This window comes from Antechinus flavipes, chromosome 1 (assembly GCF_016432865.1).
Source record: "Antechinus flavipes isolate AdamAnt ecotype Samford, QLD, Australia chromosome 1, AdamAnt_v2, whole genome shotgun sequence".
Taxonomy (NCBI): domain Eukaryota; kingdom Metazoa; phylum Chordata; class Mammalia; order Dasyuromorphia; family Dasyuridae; genus Antechinus; species Antechinus flavipes.
In genome coordinates this window covers 233,195,209-233,211,584 of record NC_067398.1, presented here as the reverse complement: position 1 = coordinate 233,211,584, position 16,376 = coordinate 233,195,209, and the positions used below count along the sequence as shown (strand labels likewise).

Genomic DNA, 16,376 nt, shown 5'->3' with positions numbered 1-16,376 from the left:
TTAGTTCAGATGTTAATTTACAGCCGAATTCTGAACAATCTGTTTAACAACCTTTTTCTAAGATGCATTGTCAAGCTGAAAGATTATTTTTTCACGTTCCGATAAAAGTAGACCTCTGGGTTTAGTTTTTGAAACGGGGAAATGGATTTATTTATTCTGGTTATGAACCTGGGTCAACCGTCCTTCTCCCATGTGAAATTTCACTTAGAAATTTCACTGCAGGAGATGAATTTGTAACCCATTTCTCATGTTACCTATACCCAGAAAAACAAAATTCGATAGCTCAGAGTTTACAGGATGAGAGGATTTCCCATAAGTCAGAGTGTATTGGGAAATATGCTTTGTTCCCCCTCCTGAACATGGAATTCTTAACCAGAATATTTTCCCCAAAACATGTTCCCTCCACTCCCGTCAAGTCTAAGTCTTCCTACCTCCCCCTTTCCAGTCTTCCTGTGTTTGATGACCTAATAGCATTTTTCCTTCTGCATACTTTGGCACACTCGCCTGGTCTGGCTGCTTGAGTGTGTCTGAATCCACTGAAATTCCTGCATGTTCGCCCAAGATTAAGATGTGGGTCGCGTGTGTCTCTCGCTGGATGTGTATCCTTTTTTTTGTTCTTTCCCCTTAAAGAAACCTCTCTATGTGCAACGTGTCTTGGGGGGAGGTGGTTAAGAGGGAGGGGGCAGATGTGAGGAACTGTCAGACTTGCACGTTTCCAATCGCATTACGTGAACAAATAGCATAGGAGCAGCACTGCCAAGAAACGCTTGTGTAACTTTGCAAATGTGCCAGAAAGTTTAAAATCTCGCATCCCTCCTCCTTCCTTCACTCCAGACACCAGCAAAAGCAGGACGACGACGACGATGAGAGGCTGCCCTCTCGCTATTGCTTCTGCTCTTCTCCCCATCATTCTTCTATAAACACTGGGAAGGGGGGGAACGGGTAAGACGCCACATTCTCGTTTTCTTTTATTTTTTCAATCTACACAATCTTTGGCGCTCCTAGGTAACTATTGAAATACTTTGGTAGACGGTTTTTCCTTCCCCACAAGTGATTTTTTCCTCCTATTTTTATTATTATTTTTAAAACAACGCTTTTCGTGTCTGTGAGGATTAAAGGAGAGAGAAAGATGCATTTCCCTTCACCCGCAGTTATTCTTCTTCGGTTGCATCTGTGCGTACACTTGGGCTATATTTTGCAAGTGGCTTGCCAGCAGCCCCGACGGGACCCTCCTCCTCCAGCAGTATGGAGGCAAAAGATTCAGTGGGAGAACAACGGGCAGGTGTTCAGTCTTCTGAGTCTGGGCTCTGAGTACCAGCCTCCGCGCCGAAGGGCTCCAGCCGCTAGTTCCTCCGCAGTCTCCTCAGTCTCCTCCTCGCTGCCCCAGACGCCAGTCTTGCTGCTCAGAAATAATAGCACTTCACAGCGCTCTCGTCCGCTGCCGTCTGTGGGAGCCCCGGTGCACAACAGCAGGCGGCAGCCTGCGGCGCGGCACTGGTTCCAGGCTGGTTATCAGCCGTCTGGGCAACGGCACCAGGCCGGACCATCGGCTTCCACCCTCCCTGCTGTCACCTCCACCACCAGCAGCAGCCCTGGGGGCCGTGCTCGGGGCTCCAGTCCTGCCTCCCAGGACCGCAACCGGACCCCTGCGGCTAGTCACCCCACTCTAAGCAATCTCAGAGCTCCTAGCCGAGTGGATGGTATGGTGGGCGATGACCCCTACAATCCTTACAAGTACGCAGACGACAACCCCTATTACAATTACTATGACACTTACGAAAGACCACGTCCAGGAAGTAGGCACAGACCTGGCTATGGGACTGGATACTTCCAGTATGGTAAGTGGCAATCACAATCAGAGGTGCAAAAAATTAGAGATATCTACTTCTCTTCCGCCACTCTCCTTACTCCGCCTCCCCTTCCCCCCCAAAAAAGGGCCACCTTGCTGCTCCTTCTAAGAGGAAGCCCAAAGATCGGATTCAACCAAAACTCTGCACCCGTGTATGTCTTCCTGACCTACATAAGAGACTGCCACATAATCATTCCCGAAAATTCTTTTATTGTCTTCTTTTCTCTCGTCCCCACTGCTCCTTCTATCTAGTCTCAATACAAGCAGGGATCTTAGTAAAAGGATTCGGTTAAAGAAGGGAAGGATTTGGAGAAAAGAATGGGTAGAAAGGCTAGACAGGAAGCTGGGGTTAGTAACAGGGTTTCAAGATGCTGGTGGCTTTCTGATTATTCTTGGCCGACTTGTAGGTCTCCCAGACCTGGTGCCAGATCCCTACTACATTCAGGCGTCCACGTACGTGCAGAGGATGTCCATGTACAACTTGAGATGTGCTGCGGAGGAAAACTGTCTTGCCAGGTAGGGGCCGGGGTCTTCTCCTGATCCTAATGTGGACTCTTCCTCTCTGCGCTGCTCTTCTCCTCCTGGAGTCTTGTCTATGGCAGCTGGGGTCCTGGACAGGTGGGAGATGGGAAGTGAAGAGAACAGGATAGTTGGGGATGATAAGAATACTTTTTTTTGTTTGTTTGTTTTGGCCCCTGCTCATGACCATTCCAACTGTTGTGTAGAAGATGAAGAGAATGGCTTGGATTAAGACAGTGTTTATTTCCTTCTGAATCTTTGGAGCCCCAGGCTTATTTATATTCAAGTTTCAAAAGCAATGGGTTCTCGTTATCATGATTAAAGAAAAAGAAATTGTACTCGACCTCATAAAAGAAGAGCCCACATACTTCTATGGGAAACAGCCATTCCCAGTAAATTGAATAAAACATCTGTAATTTGACCCTCCAGGAAAAAAAAAAAAAACCTACCCAAAAAAAGAAATTATAGAGAACGTTAATGACCTCTTAGAAGACTGAAAAGTATGTTTGCTACTGTGGTCTTATTCACTTGGCAAAAGTTTTTTCCTCTTTTGGTTGTAACTGTAATTAACATGTTCTGGCTTTACTTTAACAAGCCTTGAAGCCTTTGCTTTTTCAACAGCTTTAAAAGAAGGATCCTTAACTTGAATAGAAATTGTTAGGTTTTGATACTGAACAGCCAATAGAGGGAGCCCAAGATGTTTTGGAAGGTGCCACCAAAAAAAAAAAAAGGAAAAAAAAAGTTAACATTGAGAAGAAATTCCTTGGCATTTCAGAGAATGGTAACATACTCCAAGACAAGTCCAAAAATGTATTTAGGATTATAACTCTGTAAAGTAGGTCAAACCTTAACAGGCTTAAAAATGTGCTTTTAAAAAACCAGCATAGTGCAACTATATTGTTTGTATTTCAGAGGAAATTCCTCTATGTAGCAAGTTCCCAGAGGTACTGAGACATACACATAGCTTGTGTATGTCAGAGGTTGCACTGTAACCTTAATCCTTCAGATTGGAGGAAATTTCCCATTCATTGCTTAACACTGCCTGTCTATTTATTACTTATGGTAGTCATAAGTATTTGGGGATCCTGGGCTTCATGCCTCTTTATGTTTATTCTTTTGTTTTGGCCGATTTTGGCCTTTCTGCTAGTGCTTCTTCCTTCTACTAAAGGAAAAAGAAGTGACCCTCTAAGAGCAGTACTGCAATATCTTTTTACAATATTGTATAATCTTAGTGCTTTCTCATGGACTGAACATATTTACATATCATTTATTTGATTAACTAGCTGTTTAATTTGAATTTTATTTTAATGACACAGAGACTTAGATCCATTATCTAAACACTTGCTCTTAAGTCCTAGAAGTAACTAACACTTGCTAGTTTTATGACCATTGACAAGAATTTATCTGAGCATTAGTAATTATAATACTTGCCTTACCTATTTCATAGAGTTCTTGAATTATTTTATAAACATATAAAGTATCACCCAAATAGGAGTCTTTATTACGCATTTATTTATCTGATACTGAGAAGCAGCATGGATTGGTAATAGTATCAGGAAGAATGGGATTCAAATCCTTACTTTTGACCTTTACCAGATGTGACCTGTTTGCTTTGGATAATTTTTTAAGACTTATTTACTAAATCATAATGTTACAACAAATGCCTTGTTGGGGGGAATTCCCTGAAAAATACTTATATTCCTCTTTTACCCATGGTTCAGGATAATTCCTTGCCTAAACTTCATTCATTGATTTTAGTTTTTAATTGACTGGGGATATTACACAAAAAAATGGGGATGGGTAATGATTGTCCTTTTATTCACCTGGCTTTTAAGTGTCATATCTTTATTTTCCCATGAGAAGGAAGGGTAAGGAGAAGGTCGAGTAGGAAGCCACTATAGCTATGTTGTGACTATCTTTTTTCCACAACTGCAGTTCAGCATACAGGTCCGATGTCAGAGATTATGATAACCGAGTGCTGCTAAGATTTCCCCAACGAGTGAAAAATCAAGGGACATCAGATTTTTTACCAAGCAGACCAAGATATTCATGGGAGTGGCACAGCTGTCACCAGTGAGTGTGCTGATTATTGTACAGTACTCTTAAATCTCTCTTTCTATTTTTACTTGGTTTTTATAATGGTGAATAACCTTCAATATTCTATAAAATGGAGGTATGATGCTTTCTCACTGTAGTAATTGTTCACTTCTTCCCAAGTCATTAGGAAAAAAAGTAAAAATGAGGTAATATATCTCCCTAATTATTACAATCTTTAAATTGCTTGATAATGTTTGAAACTGTATATTAGTATGTTTTGAATTGAAGGTATTAAGTCTTGTCCACTAGAAAGGAGTTCTATTTCCAAAATGACACTTGTAGAGGAAAGGACATTTCTATTGGAATAGAGTCTGAATAAGTATGATATTCTTGTAAAACTAACTTTGAAGTTTTAATATTGTGTTATAAAAGATAATTTTAAATATTTCTTAAAGGGCAATACAAATTACATAATCAGAAAACTTTTAAAAGAGATCTTGAAAAATTACTTAAACTAATCCTCACTTAAAAGAACTACAGCAAAACTGTCCCAAATAGATACTAGTCGGTCATATTTTTAAAGCTCTCTAGGAATTATTATCTTCACCCAATAGTTTTCAGCAATTTAAAATATTCTTTGTGTTCTCTCCACACTTGAGTAACTTAATATCTTGTTCAAAGGCTTCTTAATTATTTAAGAAGTTACAATAAAGTTCCACTTTTTTCATGGAAAGGGTAGATAGCAAAGTTATTCCACAAAAATATATTCCCTTGGATAGAGAGCTGGCCTTGCACTCAAGAAGACTATTTTTGAATGACTTGTCTTTCCATATATATATATGTGTACACACACACACACACATATACATATCTGCATATATATTTATCTATTTGACTGACCATATGCAATTCATTTGACACAAGAGGGTCCCAGGCAATTTTCTAAGACTGTAAATTGCAGAACAATTGCTGAGACCAACACTGGTAGAGTTTCCACACTAAGAGTTTTCTGTATCAATGCAATAAATCTGAACCAAAAAATGTATGCTATCTTGTTACATTTTTAGTCACCTTAATATTATAAAATTATTTATTTCCAGAAAAGCAGAAAACAATAGTTTGCTGCACTGCCAACTCATATCATGCCATCCTTCCATTTTTTAACTTAAAGATATTATCTTTTCTTTTGTCTTTCCAAATTTTCTCTCCATTATGTATTTGAAGCTAAGTATTGAGCCTAAAGGGAAGATTGCCTTACAGTTTCTTGAGGTTACTTAGTCATTTAATATGTATTCCAGATTGTGCTTACTTTGTGGTCCACTTGGATATACAATCTTTTTTGGATGCCATTGTGAATAATAATTCTTTATTTTTATTTTTCTGAGCATGTTTTCTTTGTTCTCCCTTCCGGCTATCCCTATTTGAACTTGATTATCATTTTAAATGACTATGCCTTTAATTTGTCAATGTCAACCTGATTTCTGTTCCTGTAATTTGAGAAAGTATTTACTTTTATAGTGATGATGAATGGAAAAACATTGTGTAAATTCCTTATCTCATCCTTTATTTAAATGCTGACAAAATATAAAAATTTTATTTCCACTTAACAGCTCACTTGCAAAAGGTCTTTCTTAGCCTAGTGACAATTGATGGTTTAGTATTATCCCCCTTTCTGTCATTTCAGGAATTAAACCTTTGCTGTAGATAGATATTAGTAAGTTTGGCTACAGGAGGGTTATATTTAAAAACAAAATAAAACAAATCAAAACTTTGAATGGTCACCAATATTCTTATGAAAAGGAAATATTAATCACTGCTCCTTGAAAGACAGTTGTACCCAGACAAAATAATGGAAGAGTTAACTGGATTTGGAATCATTAGACCTGAATCATTAGACTTTAGGTGTGCTGCTTACTATTTGTGTGACTTTGGAAAAGCCACTTCATTTTTCTGGTTCTCAGTTTTTTTGCCTCAAAAGGAGGAAGATCTCCTCTGGATCTAAATTTATTAACCTATTCCAAGATCAAGTGTCAGCTACTTCCACTTAAAATTCAGAAGTTGTTAATTATCAAGACACTTAATATAATACAAAAACAATATTAACCAAAATCATAAGCCTCCTTTCAGAAGTAAAAGTATTAACATGCATGTCCTCAATAGATGTTTTTATACATGGAAGAAAAAAATAAATCTAATATATATTTTTTTCATCCTTAAAATATATAATCACAATTTTAATGTGAAGAGATTTTGGTCCAAGCAATGTTTTGATAGAAGACATGTTTTATGATATGTTTTCTATGAATGGTTTGATGTATAATCCAGTTTTTAATTAACTAATATGCCTTTTTTGAATGGACTATCAGACATTACCACAGTATGGATGAATTCAGCCACTATGACTTACTTGATGCCAGTACTCAGAGGAGAGTGGCTGAAGGCCATAAAGCAAGTTTTTGCCTTGAGGATACTTCTTGTGATTATGGATACTATAGACGATATGCCTGTACAGCACACACACAAGTAAGTTCCTTCTATACCCCAACCTTACAGGTTTCAGAAAGAAATGACATATTCTATTTTTATTCTTGCAGTTTTTTCTCTTTGAGTTATTTTATTTAATAAGTCATCTTGTCAAAGATAAAAATACATGGGAAATGGAATGAATGTAGTTGTTTTTATAGATATATATAATATATAAATTCTTATGATATGGATACATTTATATGGATATATTTATAATATATACATATACAGATATATGTGATACATAGTATACATATATAGTAAAAGCAAGTCTATTCATTTATTTCCATTATTACTATGAAGAGACAAAGGGACAAAGACAGAAAGAAAAAGTCAAAGTACAATTCATTCATTTCCATTATCTCTGTATATGTTTGTATAGAATCCTTATCCTTTACGACAGCTACTTCTCATATCATAATTAAGGCTATAAGAGTTAATATAGTCTTTTAATAGCTTCTTGAATAGATAGGTGATATGGATTGGTAGGGGGACAATTTTTTATGTTGTTTAGCCAACTTGCTAAGTGATTTAGATGTCATTTGAACTACGCATGATTATTTAAAACTATCTATCCTTTTCACCTTGTTAATACATTATTATAAGAATATGATGATAATTGGAAAAGGTAATTGAAGGGGAAAAGGGAAAGCAAGCTCCTTATAAGGTTATTTCCAAAAAGTCTGCCTTTTCAATGATACATTTAAGAAGAGAAGGGTATAGTTACTCTCCCATGCATAAATGTGTACACATTCAAAATTTCAAAGATAATTGATGTCAGATGCAGAGATCCGGGACTGTTTTTTAAAAAAAATACTGCTGAATTAAGCAGTTTACATATGTTTTATAGTTGGAAAATGTGTGCTTCCATAGTTAAAGCTGTGTCAGTATTTCCATAAGGAGCCCCAATTTGTAAGTGGACAATATAGTTTCACTCCAGCATGAATTTTGGCAGGAAAAAAAGTAAATCAACATAATCCAGTCCAAAGCTGATCAGCAGCTGGGATCTTGCAAAGTAAATCTGTATGCTAGAATAGAGAACTTTTTAGAGATGTAAATTTATGTTATATCTTTTTCTGAACTCAAAACATCACAGCAAATAGAGAAAAATATATAAAGTCCATGTATTGCTGGACAAATATTTATTCCCTAGAAGAATAAGCTGCACATCTATAAGCAGGTATATGGTCTAGTAAGATTTTATTATATATATTTACATTGTAGGGTGTTGGTGCCAATGTTATCTCTGTATGCAGATGAATAAAAAATGACCTGGAACCCATTCTATATTGTGTATAATTTCATAATGTCCTTTAGGTGACATCTAATTGTATCTTCTGTAAAGCCTGGGTTTGTTTGTGGTTCTCTCTCTTTATCCTAAGAGTTATAGAGTCCTTTTACTTAAAGAAAGCTGCTCCATTTCTTGTGCCTATACAAGATGGTCACAAATCTGAAGTCCTGTTTGAAGTTGTGCCTTAGTGTATATTTATAGAATCCCTACATCCTAGGCTACTGAGAGTCATTCCATGTCATCACATAATAACATGCTGGTCTTGATCTATCATTTTCTTCACAAACATTCAACCTAAAAGAAAGATTTTCCAACAAATACTTTTATTTTAGTGATTAGTTGCATTTTAGAAAATTTTGAATGAATTTGGTTTCATCATTTTAAATTGTAACTTTCTTAGTTGACTCATAAAAGACAGAAGCCAGATGAAATGTTTGTTGATCTGAGTCTTTTCATTTTAACTGGGAAATGTCAGAGGTCTAAGTTGTGTGCACTTTTGTTTTCCCTAACATTGGAACAATAAGTTAAACTTGGTATGGTGTCAAAGTTTTAGCTAACTAAGATTTAGTTTGCTAACAGAATTCTATTATTACAATATTATGTATCATGTGATTATAGCCCTAAGAGTATGCTAATCAAATTTTATTCTCATTTTTTAGGGACTGAGCCCTGGGTGCTACGATACCTATAATGCAGATATAGATTGTCAGTGGATTGATATTACAGATGTAAAACCTGGAAACTACATTCTGAAGGTAGTGGACCTGAATATGTATTTAGATTGCAAACCTCTGTGAAAACATCTATGGATTCAGATATTAAATCATCACAGGACTTGCCATGATTTAGAGAGGTCATTTGAGACCATACTTTAGCCAACCCAGACAGATGAAAAATTGTCTTGTTTGCATAACTTTCCTTGTCACTCATTCAAAGTTTAATAAACCCATCTAATTAAGTTGCTCAAGCTTTAGTTTAAGACTATTTCCTCTTGTTCTAGTCTACATGTTAACAAAGAACAGCTAGCTAATGTATAATGATGACATCTGAAAAATAAATATTATTTGTTTCTATTAGGTCAGTGTGAATCCCAGCTATTTAGTGCCTGAGTCTGATTATTCAAACAATGTTGTACGCTGTGACATCCGATACACAGGACATCATGCATATGCCTCTGGTTGTACAATTTCACCGTAAGTTCCTTGTACTTTTTAGTTTTCTTTACAAATGTGTTACTCCTTGGTCTATCATAACATTTATTAATCACTATGAGTGTTTCTCCCTTTCCCTAAATTTTCTCTTAAACTGTAAAGATAGAAAATATTACAGGAGTAGAATGATTACATAATTAAGATCCATCCTTTTTGCACTGATAGTAAGCGTGACAGTACAAAATGGTGGGTGTGTAAAGAGTTCTTATTTCTCTACTTAGGACCAAAATAACACCACAGGTGTTATAAAGTGCAGTAACTGTTACCAGGTATGGTTGTAGAATAAAGTGTTTTGTTTAAAAAAAAAGTATAAGGCTCTCATTTACCACATCTTCCAAATAATGTGCATATACTTCATATTTGAATTATATTAAACATAACTCAAGAAGATATCCATGGCCATACAGTACCTCCATGTCAAAAATGCTGGAAAAATATCTGTAGACTGGGTAACACAAATTTCCAGCTGAGAGAATCCTAGATAACGAAGACTTCTAACTATAGATTTTATGTTATTATTAACTTGGTTTAGTGGAGCAATACCAACAAATGAACCATTTCACAGAAATTGGGTGGGATAGTTCTGAAAAGGAAAGCTTAAAGTATATTTTGCTAATTTAGTTAGTTGATGCCCATAAAAAGCAGCATTAACCTGAGGGTTTCTTTAATGAAAATAATAAATGTGGCAGAATGAAATAACTGAATTTAATTTCTGTAAATGTTTGTGAGTGTCTTATGTCATGTACATATTAGATTTGTTTTTCTATAATGATATCTACTCCTCTTCCTCCTATTACTAATTGTAATTAACATTAAATAGTGCTTACTATATGCTAGGAATCATGATAAGTGGTTTACACTAATTATTTTATTTAATTCTCCCAACAGCCCTGTAAGGGAGTACTATTATTATTCCTGTTTTATAGATCAAGAAACTGAGGCAGAGGTTAAGTGACTTGCCCAGAATCACACATACAGTTAGTGACAATATACAAAGGGAACTTTACATGTAGATAATTTGGCAAAATTCAATTTGCATAAGTTTATCCAACTGTGTGATTTGGAACAAGTCATAATGTTTTTATACTTCAATTTCCTCACCTATAAAATGAGGATATGGATCAGACTCAAAGAGTCACTAAGGTCAATCTGAAATGCTATTATTCTATACTGAATTTTCATCCCTAGATACAACTTTTGTGGTGGACTTTTTTGAAATTTTAATTGTAATTAAATTAAAATTAAATTGTAATTAATGAAATTAACATTTCAAGAGATATTTTCAGAATTTACTCAGGATGTATGGCTATTAGGCCATGTTGATTAGTAGTAAGTTACCTAGAAATAAAACCGTAATATTTTATTTTAATATGAAATAATTTTTTTTAGAATTTTCACACAATATATATGGACTAAAAGGGGGAACACGTAGTATTTACTTTTGTTTTGTACTGTTATTTCATTGATAGAAGAAACCTCTTTGATCATACACCACTGATTCAAATGGTGGATCTTAAGTCAGGGTCATCCTGACATTAAAGTCAGCTTTCTATCCATGATACAAGGCTGCCTCTCATAAGAAATGAGGACTCCTACAAACCTTCTTGATCTAAAATTCTATTATTCAAAGTTAATTTCTCATCCCTGGATAAAATTTATTGTTAGAAAATTTACAACTTACCATTTGGATTCCATGACATAAGAAGTCACATATTCAGTTCATGACAATAACTTTTAGCCTACCTTCTATTTACAATAATTAATTTACCAGTGTGATTGTACTATTGCCAGTCTTACAATTATAATTATTTACAGAATTGTAATTTTTCACATCTCAGTGTGAATTTGTCTACTCAAGACATACAGTTTTACTTTTTAATAGTTTAATTGTTTTTCTCTTGTCTGATTCATTGTGAGTGTGATCCCTTTTAGGATTTTCTTAGCGAAAATACTGGAGTGGTTTGTCATTTCCTTCTTTAGCTTATTTTATAGATGAGGAAATGGGGGCAAACAAGGTTAAGTGATTTGCTTAAGATCATACTGCTAGTAAGTGTCTGAGGCTGGATTTGAATACAGGAAGAGATCTATCCACTGTGTCAACTAGGCTCTTTTCCTACTTAAACAATTTTACTAATTTTTCATAGGTTTTAATATTTCGAAGCTGAAATTGCACTTATCAGATATATAACTACTTTTCTTAAACATTAGTGATCATTTACTAAGTACTTTAAGTATATGGTTTTTATTATTTGGAAGAAGGATCTTGCTTCCATAACAGGAAAAGCAAAATAGGAAAATTTTAATGACTACATTTCTACAGAATGTATCATGTGTACCAACTTTTCTTTTCTCCCTCTCTCTTTTTTCATTTAGGTACTAAGAGACAAAACAAAAAGTAAAATAAAAAAAATAAAAGGATGAACCAGTGCCTGATGTTTTAAACTGAAAAAAAGAAAGAAAAGCAACCTAGATTAACTTCAGTAGGATGTGAATGGGAAAGAGCACAGAAAATACAAAAGGAATTATTATTTGGACTGCTTAACAACAAAACATAACTGGATTTTAAGATTGGGATAATTTCATTTATACTTACGATATAGTTGTGGTGAATTATGTAAAGTGTTTCAAATTCCACAGTTAAGAGCATTTGCTACTTCAAAGAAACTTGTCTTTGTATTGCCCTGGGAATTTGCAGTACAAGCCAGCAAAATATTTGTTTCATTGAACTATTAGTGAATGAGCTGAAACTGTTTTGTGCAAAAAATTTTACTGTGCTAAATTACAACAAAATATAATAGTGAACAATTTGTAAATTCTAGCAAAAATTAATTTGAAAATGTTAATCCTATCATTAGTCCTACAAATAAATATGGAAATATTGGTGCTGAGGAAAGAATACACATTATTGATTTCAAGAAATATTAATATATAGCAGAGAAATGTCAGTATATGTATTAAGATAGTTACATTCCTATATAAAATTTTGTTTACATTTTTAACAGTAGTAGATAAACCCTTTTCTTTCTTCCAAATACATAGCTCAATTCTGACACAAATCAGGTTTAGTTTTCAAATGAATTAAGAAATTGAACTACATAATCCAAATCTAATTATTTTTTATGATGCCTTGTTTGTCTCTTTGATCTTGTCTATGACTAGGATATTCAAAATTACATTCTTAAAATGACAAGTCAGGGGACAATGTGAATAAGTTACCATCCAAGTAAGATACAATTCTTGTAATATGGGTAATTATCAAGCTAATAGAAATTTAAATACTATATTACCAATACTTACCACCTTCTCAGGTCACAACAAAAAAGTAGGTAGCCCAAAGCATTACTGCATATTGAAAATCTTTTTTATATGAATGGAAGACACATTTTTTTTGTCCCTAGTATATTTTTTTATCTTTCATACTTGATATTTTTTACACATAAGAATCACTAGCACATTTTATTGTTGAAGAGATTATTCATATCAATAACATCATGGATTCATTGAAATATATAAAACTACAATTAAAACATTTTAAGTACTATGGATATATGACTTATTATGTCTATGTAATAATGGATAATCAAATTAGGCCAATAAGGAGCTAATCATTAATATTTTTTTCTGAAAAGTTTAGCCCAAATTAGTATATGGCATTAATTGTTAGCATAAGAAAGGGGACAAAGGAGAAGGATATTTTCTGTAAAGTGACAAGCTGTACTGTATAATAAGACAGCTGTGATATTACTTTTAAACTGTGAAATAATTTGTCACAATAGAATTTGGATAGCTTCTGTTTTTCCTGAAAAGCTGAAGATGCAGTTTAAGTTGTCTACACTTGAAATAAAATTATTTTAAAGTTAGTGGTGCTTAAGCAGAAATGATCATAAATTAAACAATATTAAAAAAATCTAAATTCTAACATGCTTTTAAATAATTCCACAAAATGTCACATAGAAAAGTGAACTGACATCTACATGGCTTATAAAACCAAAAGGCATAATTATTGATACTTACTAAGCATCTGTTGTGTATATAGTTCTATAAAAGGTCCTATCATAGGTGAAAACATAGTTTACAATATACATATTGTCCTCCAAATGCAAATATTTACCAATATTTAGTAGTATATATATTATGACACTGAAATAGTCACAAAGCTTTTAAAGAATCTGTATCTGGGCTATGGAATTATTTCTCTAATTGTGATTTTTTCTAGTAGAAATGATCTTAAAACATTTTTGAACTACTGTCAGTATTATTATTGAGCCAGACTGGCATTTAAAGATACATATCTTTTTGTTAAGAGCATATTGATTTAGAGCTGAAAGGGATCTCTGAGAATCTAGTTAATTTCAATGCAATAAATGAATCATTCTCATATAATTTTATAGATAAGGAAATTGGGACCCAAGAGATTGGATGATTTGTCCAAAGTGAAGATTTGAAGTAAAGGCCTTTTCTCCAAACACCTCTGCTTCTTCACATAACTGTCATTTAAAAACTTTGATCAGTTTTTAGATACATAAAAGTCACAAATGCTATACTGACTATGCCATCTTGTCATAACCACTTTATGTGAAAAACTTATTACAAGATGTAGGAATGATATAGGCTGAAGTGACCAAGTTACCATGCTTCTAATATTTGTGTACATTACCATCTTTCAGCAGATCAAAGATCTAGCTGAAAGGGACCTTATAGACCAACTGTTCCAATTTTCCAATGTGAGGAAAAGTTTGTGTTACGAAGACCATTTTTAAAGTCATGCAAGCAGATGCTACTAATATTCATAAGCATTTCCCCAACACCTCAAAAATGGCTGCATTTTAAATTTAATATTAAATTACTAGATTTTTTTCAGCAAACTTCATTTGTATTATTTAAGGGAGCTCTACCTCTCTCCTTCCCCTATAATTTCAATTTTGAGCTCTGGAGAAATTAATTCTAATGATCACCCAACCCCAAATAATAACAGTATATATCACTGATGACAGATATTAATCAATAAAGCTCTAAATAAATTGAAAAATGAATAGAAAGAAAAGTTGAATAAAAATAAAGGAATTCTGAAAAGTCTAGGCCAGGGGGGAAAATTAACTTTTAAACTCATCATTTTTACATATAATTTAATTTTATATACATTCTTTCAGATAATCTGATAATTCAGGTATCTTACAACTAAATTAAAAAATTCTTTACTGGGGCATAAGATCCAGATTCCCCTAAAATCATCACTGTTTCTTTTATTTTATGCTAATGAATCAAAGAAAAGATTTATATATTTTAGAAAAATCTTCATATTTTTGATGTAAGAGTTTCATTAAAATATATATTATGTGATCAATTTACTAGGAATTATTTTAAAAATGAAACTATAAGAACTATGGTCTCAAATACATTGAAATTTTTCCCTTGGAAATTTATCTGAGAATTATTCTAGAAATAATGTTCTCCAAATTTCAGATTTTAGAGGAAATCCAATCTATAGAAAACAACTGTTTGGAGCTAAGAGATTAACCATATATCAGTTATCTTTAAAGGGTATAGTTCCTTTCAAAGTGCTGCTGGATATTCTTTGATAATTATAAAATAAGGATCTGACAAAATGAAATATAAGTGGAGCAAAAAAAAAAGCTTCATTTTTATTTTGCACCGAAGTTTATTGTGTATGTCAGCTGGCATGTAATTTACTTTCAATTCCTTTCTGTCAAACTTTTTTTTTTTTTTTTTTAATGAAGAATTGTTATCTATTCAATCAAAAAGCAAGTTTCATTCACAAGCATCCAAAATTGGTCTAACTTTCTCTATACTACTACTTGCAATTAAGATATGTCCATAGATAATGCTTGTTTTTAAATGGTGCTGAATTATTTCAACATGAATGTAAACCATAGGATTTCATGCTAATGGGAAATGAGCATTTAAAGTTTAACTCAGAGAAAAGTCCCTTTTCAATGTTTTGAGTTTTTAGTATCTCCCTCTTTCTTTAGGATTTGTCTTTAAAATCTTTATAACTTTATTTGAAAGTTTTTATTTAAAATATTCTGATGCATCATATTCTTTAGTGCACTTTCATATTCTTTTCTTGTATGTCCATATTACGATCGCAAAGTTTATACAAAATGACTTGAATAAACAGTTTCAAGTATTGGGGTTGTCTAAATGTTCTGCTCATGAATAGAGAATCTGAATTTCAAAATGATTCCCTAGATGACTTTTAAATAGATGGTTGGTTGGTTGGTGGTTGTCCTTAGTTCTTAAAGATGACCAAAATGACATCACTTCGTTAAGAGTCAAATTACAGTATGTCCAACTGTGGCTGATCAGACCACTATGAGTGCAGAATGCTCTGCCACAGGTCGGGCACAAATAGTCCCTGAGAACATTTGCAGTGGATTCTTTAACTTTATGCATCTTGAGTTTCTTGTGAGCTACTGCATTTCTGCTTTGCTCATAAAGCACAATATCTTTTCTGATAAGAGCTGAGTGGTCCTGTGCCAATGTCTTCATTGAAATGCAAACGATTCTAAAGTTCTTAAGAGAGCCCTTGAAAGTGTCCTTGTCTCATTTTTTCTGATCACCATGTGAGTGCTTGTCCTGGGTGAGTTCTCTATAAAATGGTCTTTTTGGCAAGCTTACTTTTAACATTTTAACAATGTGGCCAGCCAACATGAGAACTTGCTCTCTACAGCAGAATTTGAATGTTTGGCAATTTAGCTCAAGAAAGGATTTCAGTTACTGGTATTTTATTCTGTCATCTGATCTTCAGAACCTTTCTAAGATAATTCAAATGGAAGCAGTTCAGTTTCCTGGCATGACACTGATACACTGTCCAGGTTCATAAATTTACAATGAGGTCAGCATAACAACCCTGTAGACCTTTGGTTGATAGATAAACATTTAAAATAAGTCATTTAAAAGTGACTGTTATTTTACCTGATTG

General features: G+C 33.9%; 1 protein-coding gene across 2 annotated transcripts; it reads left to right on the top strand.

The window, feature by feature from the left end:
• The first annotated feature begins 744 nt into the window (after positions 1-744).
• LOX (lysyl oxidase) lies at positions 745-15,581 on the top strand. 2 transcript variants are annotated; one of them, XM_051997895.1, is made up of 7 exons: positions 751-1,838; positions 2,257-2,365; positions 4,304-4,441; positions 6,772-6,928; positions 8,882-8,977; positions 9,300-9,415; positions 11,807-15,581. In XM_051997895.1, exons 1-7 carry the CDS (start codon positions 1,130-1,132, stop codon positions 11,811-11,813), a joined length of 1,332 nt encoding a protein of 443 aa, XP_051853855.1. In that variant the 5' UTR covers positions 751-1,129; the 3' UTR covers positions 11,814-15,581. The 2 variants fall into 2 exon arrangements, with proteins under 2 accessions (XP_051853863.1, XP_051853855.1); XM_051997903.1 differs by lacking the exon at positions 11,807-15,581 and having other exon boundaries at positions 745-1,838; positions 9,300-9,419.
• Positions 15,582-16,376: the final 795 nt, after the last annotated feature.

Coding starts and splice junctions, on each gene's coding strand:
- LOX (XM_051997895.1), top strand. CDS start 1,130: ATGCATTTCCCTTCACCCGCAGTTATTCTTCTTCGGTTGCATCTGTGC. Junction 2,366..4,303: donor GAGGAAAACTGTCTTGCCAG/GTAGGGGCCGGG, acceptor CCACAACTGCAG/TTCAGCATACAGGTCCGATG. Junction 6,929..8,881: donor CCTGTACAGCACACACACAA/GTAAGTTCCTTC, acceptor CTCATTTTTTAG/GGACTGAGCCCTGGGTGCTA.